At 42.4% G+C, this 16,032-nt stretch overlaps 2 protein-coding genes across 3 annotated transcripts; one reads left to right on the forward strand and one right to left on the reverse strand.

Moving 5' to 3' along the window:
• Window positions 1-726: 726 nt before the first annotated feature.
• LOC117477565 (SH2 domain-containing adapter protein E-like) lies at window positions 727-9,114 on the reverse strand. Its single transcript, XM_034124258.1, has 6 exons — window positions 8,162-9,114; window positions 6,045-6,171; window positions 4,435-4,671; window positions 3,501-3,810; window positions 3,098-3,217; window positions 727-2,452 (listed from the first exon to the last, which is right to left on the reverse strand). The coding sequence occupies exons 1-6, from the start codon at window positions 8,669-8,671 to the stop codon at window positions 2,269-2,271; spliced, it is 1,488 nt and encodes a 495-aa protein (XP_033980149.1). The 5' UTR covers window positions 8,672-9,114; the 3' UTR covers window positions 727-2,268.
• Window positions 9,115-9,914: 800 nt separating this feature from the next.
• pygo2 (pygopus homolog 2 (Drosophila)) lies at window positions 9,915-15,519 on the forward strand. Of its 2 annotated transcripts, none has more exons than XM_034124325.1 (3): window positions 9,915-10,916; window positions 11,501-11,553; window positions 12,160-15,519. In XM_034124325.1, exons 1-3 carry the CDS (start codon window positions 10,865-10,867, stop codon window positions 13,861-13,863), a joined length of 1,809 nt encoding a protein of 602 aa, XP_033980216.1. In that variant the 5' UTR covers window positions 9,915-10,864; the 3' UTR covers window positions 13,864-15,519. The 2 variants fall into 2 exon arrangements, with proteins under 2 accessions (XP_033980216.1, XP_033980217.1); XM_034124326.1 differs by having other exon boundaries at window positions 9,915-10,104.
• Window positions 15,520-16,032: the final 513 nt, after the last annotated feature.

Below are 16,032 nucleotides of genomic sequence, written 5' to 3' on the forward strand. Positions count from 1 at the left end.
ACTTATTCAACTACTTAAAACTGATTTATTGTTTTTAGCTAAGCAGATAAAGGTGACTGCTGAGTCAATTTCAACCAGTCTGAAAAAAGTTACCTCTGGTTTTAGAGTCATGACATCTATTTCTTGACTATGGGTCAAGAGGAATCAAACAGTCACCTGAGTGTCCTCGCTGAGAGTCAAGGTGACAGACGGATATCGTCTTTAAATGACACCAGCGGTGAGGTAAAGCACAGGGGCGAACGATACGTAAGAAAATAAGAGAAGGACAGAGGGTTGGTGTCAATTGTTCTTTTTTCCCTTCACTTGAGGCGTCCTTTACACATGTGCAATGATACTACTCTTACTCTTTATCCGTTTTTAATGCTGCATTTACACGCCACAGGCTGCGGTGCACCTTGCAGGTATACATAAGACGTTTGTCCTCAACATGATCCTCGGCTAAACCTAATCTCCCCTCTAGACCTTTGCTTCTAATCTCTTCAATCTAATCTGACATGATAATCTCTCCCCTTTTAGTGAAATGGAGCACTAAACCTCCAGACAAATGACCAAACCACTGAAACCACAATCAAGCTATTGCTTTTCAAAGATTCAGTATGCTCACAAGTGTCCTCATTCAGTCATTCCAGCGCCTGTGAAGAGGCCGGATCCTCGGGGACGATGAGGCAGTTTGATGCTTTGATCACTCCATGCAGAGCACACATCACTGACACAAACACCCTCACATTTTGCCATCCATGTTGTTGATTTATTAGGATCAGAGAGAGGCTCACAGGGGACCTCCAGCATCAAGAATCAGGACATTTTATTGTAATGGGTTTTACAATGTTTGAGCAAGTCTCCATTCAACATGGAACAGTGACAAATATAAAGCAGGTGTGTCTCCCTGTAGAACTTCTACTTCAGTTCTGCCAAAAAAGACACACTGACCTCCCTTAAATCTTTAAGAGGACATACACATGGCAGACATCCAATAGTACAACATGAGACAACACTGAACCTAAGTTATCCCAATGATTTCCAGCATATCTCTAAATCAAGAGTACACATACCAAGTCAAATGATTGAGTTACATTTAGAATACACACATTAACGTAATATAATATAGAAACCACTTCTCAAGTTGGTGTTCTTCCTCTTAGCACCAGGGAAACATTAAACCCAAGGAAGAACAATATTACTTTTTTTAGAAACAATAGTCTGAATGAAACATATTAAATAGGCTTTTTTGGATACTATAAGCTTACCAAAATGCAATATGTGACATGTATTTATGCTATTACATCCATAACTGCTCTCCATTTGCAGCCATAAACACATCTGATTAAAGGCATTCGTTTTACAGCGTTTTCTTGCCAGAAATCACAATAAATTGCAGATTTGTTTTACAGATAATCCCCAGAATGAACAGGCTTGTTTAGTTTCAAATTAAACACGACAAGCAGTCTCAGATCTCATCATGAAAAGCCCTAACTATTGAGAAGCCATGGTCCTTTGGCACATTTCATCAGGGTGAATCACTCACTCTTCACAGTGCAGATAACACAGTGGAAACAACTCCCTCATTCACAGCAAAACAAAGGAAATCCTCAAGGGGCAGTAGTTACTGACAGTATTAGAGCATAAATTAGAAATATGCTGCACAAATGTTCAAATAGCTGGTGTTGTTCATATCTTAAGTGGAATGATACGCTCTGTCTATGGATTTCACCAAAAATCAATTTTAAGAAAAGAAGATAAGTCTTTGTGTTGGCATGTTGGTGCAGTGTACCAGCACATCCACCAGAGGGAGAAAGAGAGCCACAAACAGTGACTATCACTCCATATAAACAGTCGATTTCATGGTAACAAAAAATCCACTAAGCAACAATTACAAAAATATCACGTGTAGTGTCTAATAGAGTCACATTGGATAATTAAAACATAACATGTGAGGATAAGTTTTGTTCCCAATCCAACTCCAGGTCACATTTCATCATTAAAAGTGCCTTGTGTTCCCTTGTTAACATGCAAAACAGCAGCCAGGAAACTTTGCATCAGCAGCACATCAAAGTAAAAACAAACACAGAAGAAGGCACCAAGAGACGCACACATTTTTTCAGATCATCAAATAATAATTCAAAAATATAGACTTGTAAATTGAGATGGAGCAGTAGAAGCACACATTGATCAAACGGATGAGGGCTCTGACTGACTTTCTGAAACATTTTGTCCAAGCAGGCCTCGAGGTGGGATTGTTTTGTATACCTAAGCAGGGCCAGGGTGGAGTCAGTGGATGCGAGGCACTGGGTGCAGCAGGGTCATGTGCTCTGCGCCGTTGAAAGGCAGGCGCTGAGAGCAGTAGTGGTGCACCACCTCTGGGATGCTGGGGAACACACAGCTGCTCTGGTCCAGGGTGTAGCCGCTTTCTTTGGTCTGAGCAACCATGATGTGGACGCAGCCTTGGCTTGTCCTGAGTCACACACAGGGGAGGAAAGGGGATACGTTAATTAACCAATTTTACACATAAATCCATCTGAGATAAAAGCATGATATAAAGAAATATATATGTAATCAGCCTAAAAGACGTGTCATGGAAACAGAACTTCAGAATAAACATAGAAACTGTTGTACAGGGATATCATTTTAAGTTTGATCAAATTCATATTATTTCCTTAAACAGCAGGGCACTGTAGCTTTTCAGCAAACATTACTCAAGTGGAAGTAAACTGTACCTTTGTTAGGGACTATTTGTAGCTGCGGAATGATACACATTGTGCACTAATGAGCATTAATTAGTGGGCAGTGTATGTTGGATTTACTCTATATAAACTTCATATTTATTGTAATAAAAATAAATGTTAGCCAATGCAACAGTGTAGCCTATTAATGGGTAACATGTATTGTTGGCTATAGGCATTTGTTGACAATAAGAAGAATAAGGAAAATAAACAACCTTATCTTGTTAAGGTAAAAAAGCTGATTATGACAAATAAAACCACTGTGCACATCTGGATTTACAACTGGTCCAAATACAGTGTATTCCTCTCATTCTTTACATTACGTGTACCACCTGAACTACTTCAGCTCTTCAGATGCACTTTCAGGCTGCACTCACTTGAGGGCGATGGAGTACTTGCTGTTGTCCGACTCGCTGTTCCTGACCAGGAAGCTGGCCTCTTTACAGGACTGCAGCTGAGACTCCACCTCCTGACGAGTCACACAGCCATGGTACCAGCTGAGACAGAAGTTGGGGGGGGGGGGGGGGGGGGGGGGGGGGGGGGGGGGGTTACATTTAATCTGCTAGTGATCTAGTCTAGAACCTCATTTCATATAAACTCCTTGGAAATAACACTAGTGTAAGGAACTCTGTAGAAAAGTTTTTTTTAAAGGTTGTTCATCGCCTTAAAAGAAACATCAGCAGACACATTCAGACACGTATATCATTCAGATTCCTGAGTTTTTACAGTATTGAATATACTGATTTTATGTGTGCAATACCAACATTCAGTTATCCTCACCTCTGTTTCTCCAGGGGCAGGGAGGGGTCAACGCAGCAGGCCTCAGTTTCAGGGTTGCTGTTGGGGATGGAGGAGCATGGCAGGGTGGGAGGGGAGGACCGGAGGATCTTCTGCGTCCAGCTTTTCTGCCTCAGATGATGCTGCTGATGCTGCGGTGGCGGCTGGTGCTGCTGGTGCTGCTGGTGCTGCTGGTGCTGCTGGTGCTGCTGATGCTGCGGTGGCGGCTGGGCGGGCGGATGTTGCGGCTGCCTGGTGAGGGTGGGGTGAGGCGTCTCATCTCTGTTTTGCCGTTCAGGGCTGTCAAACTGTGCTGGAGGAAGGAGAGAGACGATAGAAGATGTGAATTCATGTAAAGAAACGTCTTGGTTTGAACTGGGTGCTGGAGCCAGCAGTAAATATAGAATATGAATCCAGCAGTTTGATGATTCATGCAAGATGTTACTCAGTATGCTGCGGATCGACGCAGAATATGCAATATTAATGTTAAAACAGGTCTGAGATGTTGTATTTTTAAGGAGGTGAAGTTGGAAATGTATTATATACATGCTACTGGTTACTATTTCAGCAAAACTATATCCAGTGTCAAAATATATTGTGATTGCCTAAAGTCAGTGATATATACTTTTTTAAGATAGACTTTGTAGGTATCAACAGGTAGTGAAGTACTTAGATCCTTTACATAATAACTATAAGTGTTTGATAAATGAAGGGAACAAAATAGGACTTAAGTGTGATACTTGGATAAATGCACTTAGTTACATTCCACCACTGGATATGAAGATAAGAATAAATGATTAAAACATTAAAGTGTACAGCAATTTTCTGATTTCAGATGACATTTTCTCTCTTTCACATTCCCTGGATTGGTGCCAATGCTCAGACATAATTGTATCTGCTATCAATTTGGATGTGGTGGAACCAACGTCTGACGTACCTGACAGAGTTTTCACAATCTGCTCCTTCTTCCTCTCCCAGGGCAGCTCGTACTCAGCGGAGGGTCGAGGGTCAATCTCGGGCCGTGGGAGGGTCGTCTTGTCCCCGTCCCCTCCCCCCTCGTACGGGACGTCATATATCTGTGAGGGCACCGGCTGACCCTCCTCCACCGCTCCCTCGCTCGTCTCCATAATCACACACACCTTCAGCAGGTCCTTGGACCCCCGACGTCTAATCTCTATCAGGTAAAAAACAAGGGAGAGAAGATTTGTAATCTGGTGAGGGGACACTGAAAAACACAAGACCAAAAGACAGAATGGACTGGGAGGGTGTCGAAATATAATGAGGTGTCAATAAACATAACAGTATCACCTCTGATACCTCCTCTTCCCATTACAAATGCTCAATAGCTCAATGCCATTACTAAGGAAAATGTTTCCAGGTTCTGCTTGTGTTAATTCTTTTTATATTGCTGTTATACATTATAAATAGATTTTGCTCCAAAAGATAAGTAGTTATCAGTCTAATTACTTAGAGGGATTTTTCATGTACTGGCTGAATGGCAGGAAATGCTGATTTCAGCCTCTTTAATATTCAGATTTCCTGATTTTCTCTGTTTTAGATCATATTAAACTGAATATCTTCACATTTTCGACTGACAAAACGAGACATGAAAATCACATCGCCTAAGACTTTGAGAAACAGGGATGGAAATGTTTTCTTGACATCTTGTAAAAAAAGTCAAAAAGTTTCAATAACGCTGTGTAAACTATGTATGAACTATTAATAAAGCCATTAGTTAGGACTTTTAAAGCCTTTATTTAAAGTTTAAGTTATTTTAGTTTGTTCTATGTTTTGTTATAAGAAGAAAATAAAAAATGGTATTGATCTCTGAATCATGGTAAACTACATGAACAAATGTAAGACTTTGATTCGTGTAACGGCTGTCATCTGCTACGAAAGAGTTAATAATAACGCTGCCCTCTCATAACCTCGCTTTTCAAGTCACAGTGACATCAGAGTCTTGCTTACTTCCTCAGTATGATTTAAGCCTCGTAGATTGACTCAGTCCCATCATCACATCCTCTGTAGACTACAGGAGGCCTGGAAGTAGCACAGCCTCTGATTGAAGTCAAATCTACTAGAGCGCACTGCAATAAAACATGTTCACGTTCACAGCTGGCTATTGTAAAACCCTTTTAGTTAAAACAATGGAGTGATGGAAGGAAAGGTCAGGAGAGCATGTGATTGGACGACGGAACATCAGTCTTCCTAGATGCTGGGAAGTTTTGATAAATGGCCAGACAGGTCCATATAGGGGGTTACACAGAGAGGAGGCAGGGGGCACTCAGGGCCAACTTCCTTTTTAGAGAATAGAACCAGGAAACAGAGACAGGAAAGAGGAAGCAGGGGCAGGAAACTGCACCCATTGTCCGATCACAGCGCAGTTACTATGGCAACCCCATGGGGTGCAAAGAGCACTATGGGAGCGAGTTCATGTTCTCAATGTTGGCCTGCAGAGACTGGAAATGGGATTCATTCACACAGGGGCTAATGCAGGGACTGAATGAAATAACACAGCTACAGTAACAGCTCGTATTGATGAATTACCTGTAATCATCTGCTGGGCATCGTAAGGCTCCATGTAACCATCGTTCTCCCCGACCCTCTCGGCTTCCCTCGACTCTCTTTTCTTCTGAGCATCAAAGGGATCTGCGTAATCCTCAAGGATGATCACCTGATCAAAAAAACACAGGAAATCACCTTTTCATGCATGATTTAAAAGAACAAGGTCCAAGGAGATAGAAAGAGTTTGCTATCAGCTGCAATGAGCTGAATGCGAAGGAAAGTGGTTTTGCAACCTGCAGGAAAGTTGACGAGTGTTAAATGTCATCTGCAACCACTCTTCTTATTATCGGTTATCCTTGGTTCCTGACAATTTGCTTGATTAATGAATCAGTCTATAAGTCTATCAAATGTAAGAAAATTGGGGAAAATACCAAGTAGGACTTTCCAATTGTCTTTTTGGGACAACAATCAATAACCTAAAGATCTTCAATTTACTTTATGGCAACAAAAAAACATTCCTATTTGAAAGTAGGAATCAGATCAATTAAGCACTTTTGGAGTTAAACAATAATCAAAATAGTTTCAAAATATATTTCAATAGACTAAAAGATTAATTTGAACTCTTAACACCAGGCCAAATTCTGACAGACTTCAGAAGAATACCCAACAACTTATCTTGTAAATTATTTTCACATCTATATCTTTCTGTTAACAACCTATATTCTGCTGCACCAGTGATGCCTATAGCTGTCTTGTCATCTTATCAGTGCCATATATTTACTTGTCTGTTTTACAAGTCACAGTGGCCAAGACACAATGCTGCCGTAAAATAAAGTTGTCTCTCTTATCACTTCCAGTTGTGTTCCTCTGCCAAATAAGTGTCTGTTTGAGTAGCAGATGCTGGACAGGCTGAGATTCAGAGTAAAGTAAAAGTGTTTGGTTTAGAGTGGTTTAGTTACACATTTTACTGTCATTTCTTTTCCTCCTTTGAAAAAAAACGTTTGTTCATAGTGTTTATTGACTTGAGATCAAGAATTCACCCTCTTTCTGAAATGTGAAACCTTTTATTCTCCTCTCTTTTATGTGTCCTTTCTTCTCACCATTTCTACAGTATCTCTGTCCCTGACTTCACTATCTCTCTCCTTTTTTTCCAAAGCCAAGCTGGAGGGGGGTTATTGGTTAGCACCTAGGTGTCAAATAACTCGATGCTTTTTACAACATGATAGCCTAAATTCACCAGGGGGCCTGAATGAAAGAGAGGGATGAGGCGGAGGAAGGGGAATACTGAGCCTGATTGCAAATAGGAGAGGAAGGTGAGGCAGTGTTTGTCAAGGAGACAAAGAAAGGGGGGAGAATCTGAAACAATAATATCAATTTTCAGAGCTTAGACCGAATTCTTGCTACTTCATTGTCAACAATATTGATGACAAAATGTGTTATTTGTATTAATCCACAGCTAGAAAAGGAAAATGCTGCCTTGGCTTTAATAAATTCAGTTTTAATAATCGACCTTGAGCAATAACAACCTGTAGAAATACTCATCATTTAAAAGTGAAAATGCATTTAGTCTTACCCAAAAAAATGTGCTTCAATATATTCAATATATTTGAAAGTAAAAGCATTCATTTGGTGTAAAAAGTATTACTTATTGTGCAAATTAATAATATAAATGTATATTATGAGATTATGATTATCCCTGGTGAAAGAAGACTTCAGATAAAGAAAAAAAAAGCTATTTCACAATCTAAGAATACTTTTTCACTTTAAGTTAAAGTTCTGGTTAAAAGTACTATGATCAAAAATATATAAATTAAAAGTACTTATGTAGAAAGATCCAGTATTAGATTTGAATTATTGATGCTTTAAAGTGTAAATATCACAAATGCTGCAGATGGGAGATGATGGTTATGGCTAATAAACCCAACACTTCATGATTCATTAATTGATCATATTTGACCTATTAATCCAAATGTAAATAGCATTTTAAACTTTGAAATAAAATATGGAGTGTGGTACAAAGTGCAATATTTCAATTGTAGTATTAGTAAGAATATGGAATTACTTAAGAAAGGAATATATGTCTGCTATACCAAGTCTCTAAGTACAACGTCAAAATACTACAGGTTAAATAGATATTCTCAATCTGAGACATTACTCACTGTTTCTATCTTGCACTGGCCTAGTTTCTCTGCCTCAGGTACCACAGGGTTGGTGATGGTGCTGCTGTTGAAGTTGGGGCTTTTGTCCTGTTTGTCCACTCTGATCAGCCGGCTTATGTAGGAGTTTGCAGATGGAGAAGTTTTCAGAGGTCTGTGCTGCTCCTCAAACACAGGCTCTGCTTTTGAGTTCTTGCGACTTTTACCAGACAGGAGGTTGTCCCAAACTTTCCCTTCTTTCGGGGAGCTTGCATCATTTTTACCCAACTCTAAGGCCGAGTTCTTTCGGTTTCTCCCGGACAGGAGAGACCCGACTCCCCCACCTCCTCCGCCTGTGCTGTCGGAAGAGGAGTTCTTGCGCTGGCCCGTTTTGGAGGCTGTTGTTTTGGTACCAATGCTGGCCACCAGCCCGGCTATATTGGCTCTGGGTTGCGAGCCTGACTCGGAGGCTGAGCGGATCCTGTCGGTTCCGTTCTTCAGGTTGATAGGGAACTCCTTGAACCACTTCGCCATGTTAACTCAGATGGAAACCAATAAACCTCTCTGCGTGCTCTGACACCTAGCGCCATACACCACAGGGCCCCAGAGACGCACCTTTAGAAATCACAGCCTTTCTAACAAAAGACTTCCTTTGCTTTATTCTAGGGAAGAACATATACTACAGTACCTCAAAGCCTCGGTGTCATAAATGTTTCCCAAAAGACTATATTTGTTAAGATTTAACTTAAAACAAAGTTTGTGGGTGACTAACAGAGTGCTTTTTTAAAAGAAAAAAAAGACAAGTTTCCCTATTCATCCCATTTGTGATTTTCTTACACCTGTTCCATCTTCTGATAAGAGGACATGTTTATTCCCTTTGGATGAAAAGATGTCTTCGGAGTGGAATTACCCGATAGAAGGCGAAGTTCTTCTTGCTTGTAATTTGTGGTCCCATTCCCAGAGTGCAGTTTGTCTGGTCTTTCACAACTTTCCACTCTCGCAATGAGGCTCCTGACTGCGCCTGGCGTATAGAGGGGGGGGGGGGGGGGGGGGGGGGGGGGTGTCTACATTTAAGAGGGGGGAAGCATGACCGGGTGGGCGGTGATAAGCTTTAATTCTAGAGACCATGGTAGAATAACTTTCTTAGGAGTTTTGTATATCGATCTATACCAGGATAAGTGACAGCTTTATTCATATTTAGCTGTATAATTAACCTAGCATCGTTTTATACATCTATTCACTTTATTATTTATATACGAATCAATATGGCGATTTAGAAATGTAAATACATAAAATATTCTAGATTTCTAGATGCTTGCATTTAATTAGATTAAAACATATTCTCATAATCAATCTCCCTTCATGCAATACTTTTTTTTAGATAGCGACTCAAATTGAATTCGACAGTTATGTTAATATTTGGATGTTGGGTGTTAATACAAGATTAATCATGATGTCACTTGATAATGTGCTTAATTGGCTGTCTAATTAATGTCCACCCCTTGTTTAATTGTAAGGGGTATCGTTGGGAAATGGTCTGTTCTGAGCTGCGCCAAATATACCAGTGAAAGGTATGAAAGTAGTTCTGCAAATAGAATAACACATTGTGGACGGCAGTCGTATGGATATTTGTTCAATAAATACTTTTTGTATCTGATAGATTATACTACAACATGTTTTCTTATCTTAACATTTGAAAATGCTTTTTATATTCATGAAGTATACTTGTCGCCACCCCCATGTTTGCGCTGAGGTGTAACCTTCCACGGTGCGCGATACTCCTGCTTGTCCCTCTTTGTCCGGTGGCGATAGTAGGCCATGATAATTATGGCAAAATTTGCGTTTTTGAATGAATTATAGCTGAATGGTGGATCAACAAGCATACACCGTGTGAGGACTGGTTTGCTGGCAATGACACACCAGAGAGTTTCAATTTAAAGGACAGCAGAGCAAGCAACGGAGAAAGGGTACAGTTTGCTTCCAAGACAGTCTGCAAGATGGCTAGCTATCTTCAGTGGCATGCTAACGTTAGCTAGCAAGCTAATGTTAGCATAGTAAACACCAGTTTTCAAAACATGATCGATTGCTTTATCTTTTAAATGCTGTGATACGTGGAATTGAATGCACCTTTTCCCAAATGAGTGTTACAAGGGAAATCACAGTTTTCGATAAATGTTGCAGTGTTGCCGCTACTGGGTGAAATCTCAACGCTGCTAGCAAGCCACATTGAATAGCGTGGCTAGCTGGTTAGCCAAGGTAGTAACTAGCTTGCGTTAGCTAGCTGGTCGTCTTCTTTGCTACACATCTGTAAGTGATCATTAAGAGAGGGGGGTGCTATGTAACTTGCTATTACTGGCAGTCAAGCCAGGTAGCAAGCAACAGATTCACTCAGTGAGAAGTGACTGGCTTGCAACGAGACCAACTTGTGCTCAAAACGTGAACTAGCTCAGTTTTACCTGACGTTTATTTGGTGACCAAATCCCGGCGTGACAGACACCGTGGCGAAAGATTTGCAGCTGTAAAGGAGTGTGCAGACCTGGGCCGGCGTTTTAATATAATATTCGTGTTAGTTTCTGATGTTATATTACGCATTTTGACGTTATTGACATGACCTGAAGGCAGTATCCACCTACTCGGCTCGTAGCCTTCAAGACGTCGTCATTTTTAACTTTTTTTTTCTTGCATATGCACGGTGATATGCCACTTCACCGACAGTCATATTAGCTAATGGCTGCCGAATCGGGGAGACTACTGGCGGGACAAGGAAAACGAAGCAAAGGTAGGAATTAATTTCACCCATCTCCCAATCAGATCGGAATCATCCATTACTGCGCTGCAATGGGCTGCACTGGGGCTGTTCCCAAATCCCTTCTCGCCTCCTCCATATGTAAACTTCACGTCTCCGGTGGTGGCTGTTTCTCACAGAGTGGATCTCTGAACGGGGTTCATGTCTATCTTGCTATAAATGTACCTTCAACTCCGTTTCCTCGTTCTCATGTCTTCGTCTTATCCTGTCTCCCTCATTGACCTTACCTCTTCTGCCTCTGTTTGCGGCCTCTCTCCCTCTCGCCTGGGTCATTTGGTCTGCCTGGGTCATTTGCGATTCAAGGCTTCATAACCTTGGTGATGATAGCGCCTGGATGTTCAGCATCTTGTCCTCATGCCAGTCTATGTCCCATCATTGAATCCATCTCAACTGTTGGACTTGAAACAGATGCCCTAGGTCTAAAGCTGCTCCACTCTGTCACTAAGGGGTATTGGCAAATCCAAATGTGATGGTGCGCTTGATTGGTGCTGGACCAAAAGTATGAGACCCGATGGCCTAGTTTTGTTGTGGCTAATGTTCATATTTCCCTATTTCAGCTTCTCAGATGAAGAGCCCGGAGAAGAAGAAGGCGAGGAAATCCACCAACCAGGTAAGGGTTGTTTTGTGATGAAATGTCATTACTTTGCTACTAGTGTTTCCCAATATACAAGCATTGACGATAACAGTGATATAAAAAATCTTTTATTTCCTTCCATTCTTACTTTGTCTCCTTCCCATAACTCCCCAGTAAGTGAGAGTGCAATTTAGTTGCCAATAACATTACATTTCATTTAGCTGACGCTTTTATCCAAAGCGACTTACAATTACCAATTACAGGGACATTCTCCCTGGAGTAACTAAGGGCTAAGTGCCTTACTCAAGGGCACACTAGTGGTGAACTCACAACCTTCCGATCTTCAGCACACCTCACTATCCATTAGACCACCACTATCCCAATAAAGAGACAAAATGCACAATTAACAAATAATTTATCTGATAGATTTATCTATTTTTCAAGTTTCACTAGATATTGTTAATTTAAAAAAATGTTGGCAACTATAATCTTGTGGTGAAATTACTATTTGCTCGATAAAACAAAAAAGTCCTCTCTGTATGCAACAAATGGATCTTGGAGACTGCTTAAAGGAAACATTTAAATGTTCCGGTACTGCAAAATTAATTAAAAACATTTATTTTGTATTTCTTTCTCCTTTAGGCGGCAGGGTTCTCCCACCTAACGGAGTTTGCACCCCCTCCTACCCCCATGGTGGACCACCTGGTTGCATCCAACCCCTTCGACGATGACTTTGGGCCCCCATCTCGACCTAGCGTGGCAGGTGGAACAGGCAGTGCTCCATTTCTTCCCAGCCCAGGTGCAGGTGGAGGAGGTGGGTATGGCGGTGGAGGCCGAATGGGTGTAGGCATGGGCTTCATGGGAGGCCCAGGAGGACCAGGCGGAGGCCCAGGCGGAGGCCCAGGCGGAGGCCAACCTGGTCGAAGGCCACCATTTGGCCCTCCATCCAACGCTGGACCTCACCACCAGCTAGGCTTTGGAGGAATGCCGGGCTTTGGAGGTGGCGGGGGAGGAGGAGGTGGATTCCCCCCCGGTGGCCCTTCTCAGTTCAATATGCCACCAAACTTCAGTCCACCAATGCATCCTGGGCCAGGATTCAATCCCATGTTATCTCCAGGGGCTATGGGAGGTCCCGGAGGAGGTGGGCCTCCCCACCCTCGGTTTGGCATGCCTCCCCAGCAGCAGCAGCACGGACAGGGTGGACATCCATTCAACAGCCCACCGTTACCTGGTGGTGGAGGCCCCAGAGGGCCCCCACATGGCCCCCTGCCTCCCATGGGAGGAATGGGTCCTGGAATGAACATGATGGGTGGCATGGGTGGTGGTCCCGGAGGAAACATGGTGGGGGGGTTACCTGGTATGCCCCCTCAAGGACAATTCCCCCCCTCACAGGATGGTCCATACCCTGGCCCCAGTCCGCCAGGGCCAGGTAACGAGGATGGAAAGAACTTTGGGGGAGGAGGGCCACCACCTGGGCCTCAGCAGCAACAACAGCAACATCTTAACCTAAATCCCAATGGCCCCCCTCCTAATAACACCCCTCCTGGCCCTGCTCCTAACTCTGGCCCTCCACAGCAAGGGGGAGGCTTCCCTGGCCACCCTGACGCCCAGCAGCCCAACCCCAACACACCTGGTCAGCCCTCCTCAGCGCCGACACAACCGAACCCCAACTCCTCCCCTACTGGGCCTCTAAATGGATCAGGCCAGCCCCAGCATCAACCCCCCGGTCAGCTACAACCCCCCAGCAACAACAACACCCCCAACTCTAACAACTCTACCCAGCAGCAGCAGCAACAACAACAACAACAACAACAACAACAACAACAACAACAACAATCCACCCCACCTCACTCCGGCCCTGGCTCCACCCCTTACAACCAGCAGAACAACACTCCCGGTGCCGGCGGTCCCATGCCCAATGCGGCCTCCAATTCGGGTCAGAACAGCATGACCAACAACGGAGGCAACACTCCAGGCAGCAACCCCAATCCCCCGTCTAATTCCACCTCAACCCCAAACACCCAGAGTCCCCTGCCCCCCGGCCCTGCTGCCCCCTCAACCGGGCCTGGCTCCGGCCCTGGAAAACTTGGCGGCCCCGGAATGGTCTTTCCCTGTGGCCTCTGCATGGCGGAGGTGCATGACGACCAGGACGCCATCCTGTGTGAGGCGTCGTGCCAACGCTGGTTTCACCGTGACTGCACAGGCCTGACAGAGCCAGCATATGCGCTGCTGACGAGAGAGAGCGCCGCTGTTTGGGCCTGTGACTTCTGCATCAAGACCAAGGACATCCAGGCGGTATTTGTGCGGCAGGGACTAGGCCAGCTGGTAGCAGCTAACGAGAGTTGAGGAGTGGATGAAAAAGGAGCAGCATGGAGGTGCATCACATGACGACAAATGGAGACATTCTTTGCTTTGATCGAACTGAATGAGCTGTGTGTCATGTCACCTACTTGCCCAACTTTCTCTGGACTAGCCCTTTACTTGTTCACTACCCAGAGAAACACACTCGATGACTTTCATGCTTATCTGTACCACCTTGAGTGACTCTTGGTATATGATTTTTAGTTTTGTTCCCCCCCTAAAGGAGTCAAATCACAATGAATGTTAAACTAAACAGTACTTCAGACATCTAGCCTGCCAACCAGCAAAGCACTGACACCAACACACTACCTCACACACTTTGTGACTGACTGGCACGGACGCTCCCGCACTGACTGACTGTGATTGACTCGCCACACTCATGCACACATGAGTAAGATGCTATTTCGAACACGTAAACCCACCTTAGGCGGTGAAAGTAATGTTAAAATATTCCCTTACTGTGTATTGACACAATGACTCAAAGCATCAGTGGCTTTACATTAAAAACGACTTGATGTATTACATCTTTAAATTTGAGGAAAAAAAGAGTGCCTAAAGAATCTTAAACAGACTTTGGTTTCATTCATGAATTGATTTTCCATCAAAATGCTTTATCTAGCACTGCCCTTCCACATTGTGAGCCTTTTTACTGCAAGCAAGTGAGAGAAAATGGAAGATAAAATCAGTATATTGCAGCGTAAAATCTTGTGTTAAGTAAACCGTATGTTATTGGTGAAAAAATGAAATGTTAAGTTCTTTTGTCTGTTCCTTCAGACATGCTTACAAACAGACCTGTACTTCTTGTTTCTATCATTTTGTACCCAGTGCTGATTAACCCAAAGGAGACCCTGGCCAAGTTTTCATCCACACCTCACAAAGGATTTTACCATTTGAAATAGTTGTAAATATTGGAAAAAAATATTTGTCTGGTACTCAGCTCATCAGTTGTGAACATGCCACAGAGTTGACCAATGAACACAATTTATTATTTGAAATGATGTGTCTTGGTTGTATACAGTTTAACATTTTGGATTTTAAACATTTGAGTCATCCATTTCTTTTTATGTCTGCAGTACACATGAATTGTGAAATCAGTGCTTTTCGATGGTGTTGGCTTTGCAAGTAGTGACATCATTTCATATCAGATGTGCATAGTCCTCTATAAAAAAAAGAGTGGGGGGGGGGGTGCATGTGAACCAATGCAGTAACTGATCTGTTTATGTTTATATCTGGCCTCTGCGCTGCAAGAGGCCTTGAAGTAGACCAAATAACTTAAGAGCGAACAATACCCATTTTTCAAATTTCTGTCACGGTATAAGGTGTTTATAACTATTCTTACTTCTCTCTTTCCCTATTTTTCTTTATTCAATGTCCAAGTTGCCTTTCTTTTTCTTGCTCTCAGCTGTTCCTTTTTATTTTGTACTGGTATTTGTGCTGTGCTCTTGCTCTGCTCTGGCGCCTCCTGGTGGACCCTGGAGGAACAGTGGGTCCCACACCAGGTGGGGAAGGGAAAGGTACTGAACTTTGAAGTAAAGACAGAATTTTTTTGTACTTGTCCATGTCTGTTTTTATTCTCATTCTTTTTTATTTGTTTGCTAATTGTTGTATTAAAATGAGGGTTGACAAACCCAATGAAATTGATAATGTAATTTATTTTTTAATAATTGCCGCTGCAGCTCCTTTTTTTTTACTTTACATTCAGATGTTTCCTAGGACATCAGGGATTTGCTTTAAGGTTTTCTTTACATTGTATTATTTCTAAAAGAAAAACAATTCACACTTAAACAAGAGTGATTTCATTAAGCTAGTTGGATACAAGTTAGCATAATGATTGTTCACACTTATTTTACATCCCCATATTAGTAAAAATGTGATTTTGTGGGCCTATACGTTATTCATTTCTTTATGTATCTTAAAGAAGTTTCCTAAACAAAAAGTTAGATATCAAATGTAAAATGGGGACTGTGTTCTTTACCACTCTTAAAATTAATTCAAATAATACGCTAAGAAGAAGCATGACTAAATAAATGTTTGCCATGATAGAGCAAGTCAGCTGAACCTGCAATAATAGACAATGTGTCTAAAGCAAAGCTAACAATTCAACAATTGTGGATAGTACATTCTCCCGAGATAAATAATTCTGATTAATTATTG

This window comes from Trematomus bernacchii, unplaced genomic scaffold (assembly GCF_902827165.1).
Source record: "Trematomus bernacchii unplaced genomic scaffold, fTreBer1.1, whole genome shotgun sequence".
NCBI lineage: Eukaryota > Metazoa > Chordata > Actinopteri > Perciformes > Nototheniidae > Trematomus > Trematomus bernacchii.